The following is a 13674-nucleotide window of genomic DNA, read 5'->3' as shown; positions in this document are numbered from 1 at the left end:
AACCATCATGTGACTCACCCCAAAGTGCACCTGTCACTCTTAACCCACAGGCAAACCTTTTCGGTTCAGTTATGTCAAACCATTTGATGATAAACTACCCATGTTTAGAATTGGGACTTAATACTACAAACTTTGGCACATTGTAATGTAATGTTGATTGATTGTACATTGCACTCTTCAATTATGCCTTACTACTGTGTATAGTCTAAGTAAGACAGAATTTAACCTGCTTCTGGAGTCATGGATTACATTCGTATATTGTGGGGCATTTAATGCAATTTGCTATTAGCCTTGTTTTTCTAAAAGCCCTGTTAAAGGCTTATCATCCAGTGAACTGCTGCTATGTGTAAGTGAGATTAGTTGACGTCACTTCCTACTAGAATTCTACCAAATAAAAACAAACTGATAGCTAACATTTCACAGCTGCCAAGAGGGATGCCATGTTTTGTTTATAATCAGTCAATATCAATGTCTTTCGCATTAGTCTTCTTTCATAATAAGTACTAGTATTCAGTCACTCTGTACTACTATTGGACACACCATGACATTATTATTAATAAAAGTACAAAAATAGAAAAATAAATGTCCCCGTTAGCAAATCCAGAGGAAATTAAATGGCAAAAGCTTTAACTCTGAATATTATAGACTGGAAAGCAAAATAAACATAGAACACATTATGTACCGTAGCATTGGTGACATCTAGTGGCGAGTCAGAATTTAACTCGCCTAATTGTCAAAATTAAATTCACACATTTGTTTTTCTCTTTTCTTTGATTTAATCAAATGTTAAAATATATAGCACAATACCAGGTACCAAGTTGTATAGTACATACATTTAAAGCTACAATTCTATTTTTAATTAAAACATTTATTTTTTATTCAAAGTAGTTTTGGTGAAAATTAGAATATATTTAACAGATTCATGAGAAAGTTTTGTTCCTCAGTGCTGCCCAGAAGTTGGGAAGAGGGGTCCTCCTCACAGTTCAACCCTGAGAAAAGGTAGAATTAGGACGCAAAGATCAGTGGTCCTCCAACGGTCATGCTTAAGCCCTATATACTTTGTAATATAACAAATAGTGATATTTATTTACAGATATTTATCATGCAAACGTGTTAAGCAACTGATGCTTTGAGATAAATATAAGTTAATGTGGTTATAATAAATGTCCAATATTGTTGTACATAATTATGTTCTCAGTTCCTCTTGAAGAAAGAGTCCAGTGTTCCTTGGCTGTCCCCCTGGGTGCGCGACCGTTTTGAATGCGGTCCTGACTGAACCCTGGACTTTGCCTTGCCTCGAGTAGATGACCGTGGGGTACCTGCTCCTCCCGTTCTGAGAGAGGGTCCGGGGACAACCGAAGACAAGCGTGAGGAGGTGATGCCGGTGGATGTGGAGGAGAATGAATTCTGAAGGTCCAGGGCAAAGTGGTAATCTTTGTGTTCAGGCATTTCCCAGGCCAGCACCTCCTGGCCACATTGTTCACAGGTGACGAGGTCCTCTCTGGCCAGGCTAGGAGGATGCCGAGAGGGGTCAGGAGGGTCACTGGGAGGTGGAGAATCTGGCGTTAAAGGCTGGGATTTGGGGGTAGAAATACCCACTGTGTCGCTGAACTCTTCATACTGCTGTAACTCAGTCTGTATTTCAGCTTGTACACTTGCGGTAACGTCACATGATGACTCGAACCCCACAGGGTATTCAGAGCTTCCTGCTGGCGCCATGTGTCCAGGACTATTTTCTGTTTCACGTCGGGTCCAGGTTGAGGCCAGTGGGTTAGGCTGTGAGCTCATTTCAAGTCTCTTCCTGTGGAAGAAAGAGGAGACGCCGGTAGTGGGGCCAGCCGAGACGTTCGCTGCAGAAGCAGAGTGAGACTGAGAGGAGAGCCCGGGAGAAGAGACGCCACCGACAGGAGCCTTCTCAGATCGTCCGTCAACGGCAGAGGATGGTGCCGGCTCAGGACAGGACGGTGATGGAAATGTCTGTCCGGCGCCTCTGTCGTCTGCACACTCGCCCACCCTCTCCACCGCAGCAACATCATCTTCCACCATCCTCCGCCTCTGTTTCTCAGCCGCCTTCTGGAAGAGGGACTGGATGGTGCTGCCAGGTTGCTTGGATGCCGACTCATTTTTGAGCCCAGGAGATGACTGCGTGGCGCCCTGAGTGGCAGAGAAGAGACTCTGGGTGGAAGTGACGTCGCTGGACAGGAAGCCACCAATTCCTGCATTTGTGGGCGCATCGCTGAACTTGCTGGCCGACAGGTGGAGCAGGGTGAGAGGTGGACTCCTGGGGACACAGAGGAATGGATGCAGGGAGAATGTAATAACAGGATTAGCTGAACCGGTGACAATAACCACTTAAGCCCTATATACTTCGTCGTATGACAAATAACGAATATAACCAAACTACAAGCTTATAGATCTGCATTTTTTTGTAAATTGTCAATAATTTACCCACAATTTGGACGCCAGGATTGATGTGGCTAAAAACAAAGTTGTATTTGACGTGCAGTATCATTTTTACCATGCCGCCTGGTGGTTTCCTGCTGCGTTGAGACTCTTGATGATGGCAAAGCCGTCAGTGGATATTCTGGCGGTGTCGTAGCGTGCTAAAGCACAGGAGCGAGAGTAACTGCTCTGCTTCTTGTCCCCCATCTGACGGACGCCAACCGTCAACAGCTTGGCCACCCGACCGTTCTGCAAGACAGAGCCGGAACAGAGAACTGGTCAAAGAACATTCTGCAACTAATTCTGCAGACACTTGATAGGAGAGAGAAAGTACATGAATGCTGAGTGATAACAGATTAGGAAGAGAGAGGGGAGGCTGTGAGAAGACGACACACTGTCTGCTAAAAGACAAAAAGAGAGAATGACAACATGAAGATGATATGACAGTTTCTCCTCCTCACCATCTCTCTGTCCTTGGTCAATCTCTCCTCCAGCTCCAATGCCAGCTGATGCAGCCAATGCTGAACCTATACAGAGGTTATTGTTTACTTGCTGTACATCCACTACAATAGCAACACCTACAGTAGATCACTAATGGGATTATGGGAAATATAACATGATACTGTATGTTTGTTCCAGCACAGTGCAAATATGTGTTGTGGATGTGCTCCATCCCTATGCAACCACAACAGGGGTGGGATAGTAGACTCATTTATTTTTAAGCAAAGTCCCGCTCGTATAAGACAAAGGAACAGTACCTGCTCTTTGGTACAAAGTGACGTTTTCCCAGGGAAGTTCTTACTGCAGCCGATAGACTTTGGAAGCTGTCTGGGTTTCACTGCTTCAAAGTCAATCCCCCGACACAAGTCGTATAACCAGTTACTGCAAGGGAGATAGATGACATGCTAGTGAGGTTGAACGATAAATATATTCTGCACCGATATCGCTGTCAGTGCAGCAATAGTTACATTGCAAAGGAAACAATGTAAACTTATATTAAGCTAATTCTGCCAAATAAGTCACATAACGCTAAAAACAATTTTACTGCTCTATTGTAAATTAATAATAAGCAAGGTTTGTAAAATGTTGAAGTTAAAAGCAGAATAATATGGTGAAATTATTATATTTGTTTGAAAATGCTCTACTAGGAGAGCAAACTGGAATGTAATTAATTGCGTAATTAAGTGGCTGATTATGTCATGTCTCTGACTCTAAAATCACTCTATCTTAACTGTTGATGTCCATAATGAGTAGCTTACCCAGTTTTGTCTCCAAAGTGCTGCCCCAGATGAGCCTGAGAGAAACGGGTGAGCTCACCCATGTTCTCCACCCCAAGGGTCTCTGTGATGGAGGCACCCATCTTACCCCCGAGGTTACGGCTGTTATGTGGCAACGAAAAACAAACACTGTTAGTAAATTAATCAGTAATGTAGTGATATAGCGACCTCCATTCTAACACCAGGCACCGGTCGGTTATGATGTCAAACTGTACGGAGGAAGCAATTATCTGCTGCAGAGCAACATTCTGTACTCACATCTTGCTGACTGGTAGAGTGCTAAAGAGCCCTGCCACCGAGTCTAAAGGCACAACAGTCTGGCGGTTGGGTTTGTTTAGACCACAGGATAATTTGGCAATCACCTGAAAAGAGTGTTATTGTTAATATAATAAAAGTTACTGCTCACTAAAATCACTATGATTCTATCCTATTCTTCCCTATAAAGAAAGGAGAGAGGCTCTCACCTTGTTGTGAGATATCCCTGCTGAGCAGCGGAAGCCTGTGTCCTTCTCCACCGCCGCTCTCATCTCCTCCACAATCAGTGCTCCCACAGCCAGCTGCAGTTCTGCACAACTCTGCCCGACCGACATGTCAGGCAGGGAAGCTAACCACTGCTGCACACCGCTGGACCTACGTTCCTCTAAGGACAGGGAGAAGAAGGGTGGAAATACGGTGAAGTTCAAAGGTACCATTTCAGATTTCTTCTTTTTGAACTATTATACAAATCATCCTATTATAGCTCCTTTATAGCTCTTTTGTGAACCAAATCGTGGCAGATTAATCTCTTCAAAGCCGAGTTGTAGTCTTTCTGTGGCTTGTGCTTTGCAATAAGCACAAAGCTTCAGCTTGTGCCACAAAACTCCAAGTATGGAACTGTGCATACAGTACAGTATACTGTTTTAAATATCAGCGAGCCACATCTTAATCTAAGCCACTTTATTATCCACAGAAAACCAATTTAGGCCCTGAAAGTGCGATGGCTTATGTGCACGAGTATGAAGTTTATTTGGTCTGCAGTTGTGATTTAATAAACGTTCTGTTTATACCCCACCTTTATCTGCTACTATGTCGTCTGAAGGTGCGTCGTGTTCAGAAGATGCTTGTGGGTAACCCTGGATGTACGTGGCTTTCAGCAGGTGAGGTCCTATCCGTTGGTCCGAGTCGGCCATGTCTTTCAGCCTCTGCTGGACGGCGGCGGTCAGGTCCATGTACGCCTCATCGATACTGGCCCTCTCTATCACGGCGAAGCGGGACATCACCTCGATCACCTCCACGCTAGCCTCCCTGTAACTGCCCAGGGTGGTGCGGTTAGAATCCTCTGGGGTAAGAGAGTCTTCTAAATGTCTATTAAAACCCATTTCGACCTGAGGACGATTCTACAAATGGCTTCTAAATCCTGACAGTTTGCTGAAAAACCCTATGTTTCTATGTCAGTCGTTCTCAAACTATTTCATGTCAAGGAGCCCCAGAATTATATGTAATTGGCCGCCGACCCCCATCTGAAAATGTTGTTCCAGGGACACCCCATAAGAGTTAAAAACGCTCTGAAAGAATATATATTCAAAGACTTGCGCCACATTTTCACGATTTTTCAAAAGCTTGTAGCATGGCACCGAGTGCCGCGCTACAAGCTTGTAGATCTGCTATTTTTCAATAGCTAAAGTATAGCATAATTCTTAAAACACCAAAAGGGGTTCCCGCCCAGAATGGATTAAATGGCTATTATAATAAACAACAAGTGTTGCAGGATGAACTTACAGTGTCAGGTCTGCTTTCCCATGGGACTCTCGTACCCGGGCCACCTGGAGGTCTGGGCACAGTGCCTTTGCATCGTCCGCCCACATGTTCCTGGTGACACCATGGGCCCTGGCCTCGTAACTCACAGCTATGATACTGGCAGAGAATAGGATTATTGATTAGGAACCATTTCTTTTATACAACAACAACAACGACAACACTTTTATACAAACAAAGGCTGTTCAAAAATAGCCTATCTACAAGTGTGCCATTAGGTCATTGCCATTGTGAGCTTGTAAATCTGCTATTTAAGAACATTATGGCATTTTTTTTAATAATCTTGATTTGTCTCCACCAGGCCGAAGGGATGGGGAGAGAGTATGTTTTGCACTCCGTCCGTGTGTGTGTCCGTCTTGGCTTTCAAAGTTTGCAGGATTAGCCCATTTTGAACAAAAAGCCTCAAATCATGAATGCAGCGTGCAATTTACGTGAAATCTTTCACAGACTTTCCTACTAGGCTGAGGAATATATCCCACCCTTTTCACATTGGCCTGTTATAGCGCCACCAGGAGGGGGCCGAGGGGCACTTTATCTAGTTTTAATTATTTGTATTGCCCCAACTCCAACTATGACATGCCCCAAAAGGGACACCAGGGTTGTGTGGTTATGTAGATCTGGTTGTACTAGGAGTGTATAGGGAATGGGATAGGCTACAGCTACACAGTAAAACTCATTCTGGATCTGATTCTGATATGATTCCATCAACATCAACCAAAGTCCAAACTTTCTCATTGAGATAGAATCAGAAGTTCTGCATTCCATTCTGACTTACACTGACTTACTCTTTTCTCTCTCGCTCTCTCTCTAGCTCTCTCTCTCTCTCTCTCGCTCTAATAATTGCATTCATGTATGTAATATGATCACCGATATTCTTCTAGGCTAGGGATAGTCTATGATATGTCAGGCTAGGCTAGATCAACTAGGTTAGTAGGAGTAGGACTGTTGCCTTGTTAATAACATGATCAATACTGCGTATTTACTATTTAGACACTCACCCGCCTCCCTTCCAGGTCTTGTACTGAGCAACAACACAAGGTGTGTTCTTCAGAGCTGGGTTTACTCTCTGTTCAACCTGAACATAGAAACAGTCCATGTCCACCAGAGCCACAACCCTCTCCTTGCCATAGTCCATCACTGACTCAGTGTCAGTCACACAATGATGGATGTTGTAACCGCAACAATGCAAAGTATACGTTTCAATAACAGAGACTTTTACTTTCGTATTCCGCGGCGCGGGGTCCTCTAATGTTGTATACAAACGTCATCAATAATCGACGAAGTAAAGGCAACTGCGCCATAGAACTGCGCCCCCGATCAGAGCAATTCATAATTTAGCCAGTAGATGTCACACTTTTACATTATAGGCCTACATGATGCATAACTAGTTCCCTGCTATCAGCACTCAGGCAGCAATCATGTATTTTGCATGCAAGCCACACAGCTTTTCGTGAGTATTATTCCTTATTTGTAGGTTCCAACAGTCACAAACTCAGAGTGTTAAATTGAGCTGTGTATTTTTACACTTGAACAACATTTCAGAGAAAGGACATGATGAACAGAGCATTTTATGTTTGGGCCCATCATGGGTCCAAACATGGATTGTGTCTTGATTCAGGGGTTCAATCATTAGATTAGAATACGTTTCGCCACAATCAGTAAAATGAGAATTCTATATTGTTCTAACGTTGACTTATTTTGTCAATAAAAACAAATGCAGACACCAAAGCCACATATTTTAATGTACAATATAACAATCATTTAACATGTCAACCATAAACATTCTTAGGCAGACAGCCAGGTTAACAACCATGACTCACTGTAGGCATAGAACATTGTTTTATTGATGTTATCTCATTTTTATTATGTTCCTATTAGACTTTATTGGTTGGTTTATATGTTGCCTCATTAAGCACCTACAAATATGTTAATAAAAATATAGTAGGCTAATACAACTTTCTTTTTTTAAATAGGCTACTCAGCAGCATTTCAATGCAGCATTCAAAAATAACTTCTGTCCGTATCTGCTAAATATGACACAAGTCACTTTAGAAAGGGTTTATAAAAATGAGACCTATGCACTGGGAGTATTGGTTTGGAGTTTATAGCCTTATTGTTTATATAGTTCTGCTGTTGTTAATGTCGGTCTTCAATTCAACGTAAGGAATATTTTACAAACATTCTGTGTCCAATGTCCAAGACATCACAGGGTAAGCAAACGATATAAATAAAGTAATTTCTTGGGTGAATTATTCCTTTAATTACTCTAAGACTAAATGAGATGTTGACTCAGAGGCAAGAAACCTTGGAGTCATGTTTGACCTTGACCATGACCTCAACCCATATAGCCTATAACAAAAGTCAACAGAAATATATATTCCTCAGCCTATAGGAAAGTCTGTGAAAGATTTCACCTAAATTGCACGCTCCGTTCATGATTTGAGGCTTTTTCTAGTGTTGCAAATTGTGTCTCGGGTTGTCTTGATATTCAGGGGTTTAATCACTTGTCTTTTGTCGGGCTGGATTAGAATACCGGTACGTTTTCCTTCTATTCCTCATTTTATTTAATTTCATAAAATGAAATTATTGTTTCTTTCAATTGATTGATTGATTGAATACTTTATTAACAGTTTGCAAAAAAGACAGAGGTACAACACGTATACAATAATGCTAAAAGGATAACACAAAAGAGCCCCGAGGGCTTGTTTCCATTGTGGTCCTGCATTATGAAGTTTTGATTGATTTGATTTGAACTAATAGTTTAGTTAATGTCTAACTGGGTCAATGAAACCACCATCACATGCTATCTCATATGATTAATAAATCCTAGAGCAGCTTTTATGACAGGAGCTAAAGGGTAAAAATATCTAGTGTCTAGATGTGATCGAGGAACATCAGTTTCCAGGAGCTCTCACTTCACTTCACTTGGATGCAGCATCATGGACTTTTGCTATATTCTTCTCTTTTTACTTTTTGGACTTAATGGTAAGTTTACTCTTTCATGATGTAGATGCATTCTATGTGATGGTGCAAGTATTATGGCGGACATATTTATAGAAGATTGTGGGTTTATCAGCTGGGAGAATGACGGTACATAAAACAGATCACATATATGATGAACAATATTAGAAGCTATTGATAAATTATGGATACACAAGTTCCCTAATATTCTGTAGACATAAAGGTTTATATTTTTCTTTTGTGTTTTTTGTAGGAATCCAGAGTATAACAACAGTGGATCACATCTCAGTGGTATCAGGAGGTTCCATCTCTATTCCATGCTTCTATTATTGGATGTACCATTTCAATGTGAAGTACTTGTGTAAAGAAAAATATATCTTGCCGGTATGTTCTAATGTAGTAACTACTACTATACCAGATCTCTCTAATAAGTATGTAATCTCTGATGACAAGATAAACGACATCTTCACTGTGACCATCAATAATCTGACTCTGGGTGATGCCGGATTTTATTCGTGTGGTGTGCAATCATCAATCCAGCATCGGAAACGATTTCAACTGTCTGTCAAAGGGGGTAAGATTACCTATTCACATCTCTCTCTCTCTGTGTGTGTGTGTGTGTGTGTGTGTGTGTGTGTGTGTGTGTGTGTGTGTGTGTGTGTGTGTGTGTGTGTGTGTGTGTGTGTGTGTGTGTGTGTGTGTGTGTGTGTGTGTGTGTGTGTGTGTGTGTGTGTGTGTGTGTGTGTGTGTGTGTGTGGGCGGGCGGGCGGGCTGTCCCCGAACATTCAGGGTTCGAACCTTCGCTCGTTAGGGTTGGCACTCAAATCTTAATTAATGGGCTTGAACCATTCGTTTTTTGTTTTTTTAACTTGAACATATTTATTGGCGAGAATGCGATATGCATAATAAGAGTACTATGTTCATGTTGTGTTTACATGTTACATGTTTAGGTGTTATTAATAATCGGGGGGGCACACAACCGATGCCCCAGTGCGCATACGTCGTCAAAAGATTCTCTGCGCGGTAGATCAAAGGCATGCAAGGCGCATTTGCGCACCAACAGCTGAGACAGTTATGTAGAGAAATCTACATAACTGGCATTCCAAAGGAATTCAAATGTGATGTTAATGTCCTGTAAGTAGACCATTTAAGCAGAATAATCAAATCAGAATTATATAATTATATAGACTTTGTAAAGCTCAAGAAACTGGAATGCTGCCGGTGTGTGGTGGTTAATACATGTATTAATCTCAATCCAGAACATCTGAAGTGATGGAAAAGGAAACAAGGCAGTTTGAATTTATTTGTTTTTGAATCACCATATTTTGCTGTGTTTGTTTTTTAGTTGGAGATAGTGATGTGCTCTATGTGGACAATCAGAACATAACAGGAGTTCAAGGAGAGAATGTGACCGTCAACTTTTACAATACAATAACAACACCTGAAGAAGTGCTGTGGTGTAAACCCAGCCTGGGCCAGCCCTCCTGTATAACGGGAAATATGGATCAAACATTAGTGACTATCAATACAAGCATTGCTAATATGTCAATTGTCACAATGAGTGGACTGACGATGGAGAGCACTGGTTGGTATTGGTGTGACAAAGGAGGCTTCCAGATGCCAGTTCACATCACTGTTAATGACATTAATACAACTGAACCAACCACCACTACTGCACCAACCACCACAACAATGAGTAAGATTCATACCATTTCATCTGTGATTAACATTGAGATTATGATGAAAACCTGTTTTATTCACATTGGATCTTTACAGTGACACAACCACAAACCACGTACACCTCACCCACATCCTCGGCCACAGATGGAACCACTGGAGGGGGTCAACAAGTGGGACACAGGTCAGCATGATTTAAAATAAACAAGACTTTACATCATGTTGTTGCTGTCAGGCAGAAACTTCTGTTCTCATAAATGAAATGAACACCCTACTTCGTCATGATGCGTTGCGTTGGGAACTTGTAGATCTGCTATTTTGCTCCTTTTTAAAATGTTATGAAGTGAAATTGCAGTAATAAATTATAATATTAGGAGCACTTTACCACTTTTCAACCTATCTTCATATAATTGGTCCTCACTAATAAGTAATAATCATGATAAAATGGCACATTTTTTTTCTACTCATAGGAGGGCTATGGGCAGTTCAGAAACCCGTCCACATCATCGATGGGGAATCCAAGCTAATAGTCCTGAAAAGTTGCAATGCGAAAATGAAAGCCATCGTTCTCACGATAATACAAATCTAAGCGTTTTTGTAAAAAAATCTTGTTTAAAAAAATAAATCTGCCTAATGATGATGTCACTGGTGGATGGGGTTCTGAACTGCCCACAGCCCTCCTATGAGACACAGACGGAGTAGAAGAAAACTGTGGTATTTTAAAATGAACATTAGTGAGGACCAGTTATATGAGGAGAAGTTGAAAAGTGGTGAAGTGGTCCTTTAACAATATGGAAGTGGCAGATGTTGAATGGTTCAGAATTCACTCATGAGCTTTCTGGAGGTGTCATGAGTAGCCTTAGATAATTCAGTGAAACGTTTGTGATTATTACCCTTAGTGGCGAAAAATGTAACTTCTGGGAACTCAGATTATATTACCCCAAACACATATCCACCCTACCCCAAGAACCCCATTTTCCTCTAACATTCTAATTGTGTTTCTGCATTTTTCTGCTCCCTGAAAAGCGCCAGCAATAGTTATGCCACATCCTGTGTGTTGGTAAATGCAGCCTATGCATGTACAAAATGTTTGTAGTTTAATCAAATCTATTTGATGTGTTTCTGAATTATCATTTACTAGTTCCATGGATGTAACCATTCTCGCCACCACCCTGAGTCTGGGGGCGTTGGTTGTAATCGCTGCCTTGATCGGTTTGATGGTGTTCATGAGATATAGTAAGTCTATAGTCAAACTAAATTCATATCCACAAGGAATTCCGTCATCATCATCATAGATTGATTTATTTGAAGCAATCAGTGTATTGCTAATAATAACACAAGTTTATATTGTTGTTCTTGTTTAGAGAAGGCCAAAGGTGAAACAGGTGCAAACATGGTAAGAAACCCATTCATTTTCCTTTAAGCCATGCACTTCCACATGATATTGTTGATCATGAGAAATCCAGTCATTATTTCTTTGTTATTATGTTAATACTTACTTTGATTGACCCCAGACCAGAGGGCATGCCCCTGTTTCCTGTAAAACAAGCGTCCCATCAGCGCTCATCGACTCCCAAGCTCTGCAAAAAAGGGAGCCCTGCACCGAATCAGAGCATGTCTATGAAAATATTGAATAGGGCCTAAATGGAAACAAGACCGTAAGGACTTTTTGCTGTTTTTACATTTATGTTCAATAAACTATTCAATCAATCAATAAATCAATCAAAGCATCAATTCAGCCACACTTTTACATTATAGGCCTACATGTAGCACTGGTCCATAGCCCTAATGCCGTTGTATTAGGGCTATGGGACTCTCAATGCATTGCCCTCACATGACATGCAGCACAGCCTCCCGGCTCACCAATAAAAAGGACAGTTTTGTGATGAAAAAAGGCCTACTTTCCCCGATGGATGCACTTCTCTGAGCCCCCCACCACACGTATAAAATGCACTTTTTGAAAACACCAGAAGGAAAAATCTGGTCATTGGGCGGCGGTGGCTCAGGGGTAGAGTGCCTGGATGGTAACCGCAAGGTTGCCAGTTCGAACACGGGCTCCCCCAGAGTTAGTGTTGAAGTGTCCTTGACCAATTAGACTCTGAACCCCTAATTGCTCCTGATGTGCTGGTTGGTGCCTTGCATGGTTTCCGCCGCCATCGGTGTATGAATGTGTGTGTGAATTATGGGTGAATGTAATGCACAATCTATGTAAAGCGCCTTGGATAAAGGCACTATATAAATGCACCATTTACCATTTATTTCTTCCAGTAAAGCCGAAACCGAACCAATGATTCGCCATGCAACTCCTTGCAACATGCACGACTACTTGCATTTGCAACCATTATGATTATCCCCAAAGGCAGATTTGGTGTGGTTGACCTTAAGGAGTTGCAACTGGTGTGGTTTGGGCTTTAAATGTGTATGTTTACACTTGAATAGCCGTAATTTGCAACACTATAGATAATAAATCTAGTGTTGCAAATTTAATTGCGGCTGATGAACAGAGAACATTTTGTTCCCATGGGTTGTCTAGCCGCAAGTTGCAACACTCGATTTTTTTATTATAATGGGAATCATCCAATTTTAAAAAACAAATCTAGTGTTGCAAATTGTGGCTCGGGTTGTCTTGATATTCAGGGGTTTAATCACTTGTCTTTTGTCGGGCTGGATTAGAATACCGGTACGTTTTGCCACTATCAGTCAAATGAGAATTCTATGTTGTTTTAATAACGTTGACTTATTTTGTCAATAAAATAAAATAAATAAATAAAAGAAATCTGACACCAAAGCCACACCCTTTAAATTTACAATCTAACAATCATTTAACATGTCAACAATAAACATGCTCAGGCCTAGCCTGATTATCAGACTGCAGTCCACTCAGAGAGTGGGCGGGGTCTTTGGGCTGGATCCAGGCTAGCTCAGGCCTATGGCAGCCATGGTTAACCATGACACACTGTGGAATATTGTTTTATTGATGTTATCTCATTTTTATTATGACCCTTAATGGTCTGACTTCTATTTATGTTGCCTCAAGCAGCACCTGCAAATGTTAATAAAAATAAATGTAAATAACCTACAACTTTCTTTTTTTTTAAATAGGCTACTCAGCAGCCTTTTAATGTAGCATTCAAGAATTAACTCCTGCCAGTTTTGTATGTACGTATCGTTTTCTTTGTACTGTATTTGAGTATCTGTTGGGTGGAGGGAGAGGTATGTTGGAGTGTATATATGCATATGTAAGTATTGTTATCTTTGAATATTGAAAATTGTAACAATAAATAAAAAATAAAAAATAAAGGGTTAGAAAGAGTCCTGTAATTATATTTTAGAAAGGTGCACTTCGAGATAGGAGACGAGTCAACTTTAAATGCACTGGGAGCATTGTTTTGGCATTTACTATATTTTTTAGATAGTGCTGCTGGTGTTAATGTCGGTCTTCAAACAATCGTAGTATTTTCATTGTATTATTTTGATTCTTCATTCACCATTAAGCCGGAATAGCATATTGCAGGGGTTCTCA

The 13674-nt window shown here is 41.1% G+C and overlaps 1 protein-coding gene across 1 annotated transcript; it reads right to left on the bottom strand.

Annotated features, from left to right (window-relative positions):
- Positions 1 to 560: 560 nt before the first annotated feature.
- On the bottom strand, positions 561 to 6771 carry polh (polymerase (DNA directed), eta). Its single transcript, XM_079512297.1, has 10 exons — positions 6512 to 6771; positions 5478 to 5612; positions 4771 to 5009; positions 4184 to 4359; positions 3978 to 4081; positions 3702 to 3821; positions 3201 to 3324; positions 2904 to 2969; positions 2519 to 2691; positions 561 to 2281 (listed from the first exon to the last, which is right to left on the bottom strand). Exons 1-10 carry the CDS (start codon positions 6646 to 6648, stop codon positions 1195 to 1197), a joined length of 2361 nt encoding a protein of 786 aa, XP_079368423.1. The 5' UTR covers positions 6649 to 6771; the 3' UTR covers positions 561 to 1194.
- Positions 6772 to 13674: the final 6903 nt, after the last annotated feature.

Source organism: Electrona antarctica (genome assembly GCF_951216825.1).
Source record: "Electrona antarctica genome assembly, chromosome: 10".
Lineage (NCBI taxonomy): Eukaryota > Metazoa > Chordata > Actinopteri > Myctophiformes > Myctophidae > Electrona > Electrona antarctica.
Note: the sequence above shows the minus strand (reverse complement) of the source record. Positions and strands in the feature narration are given on the sequence as shown.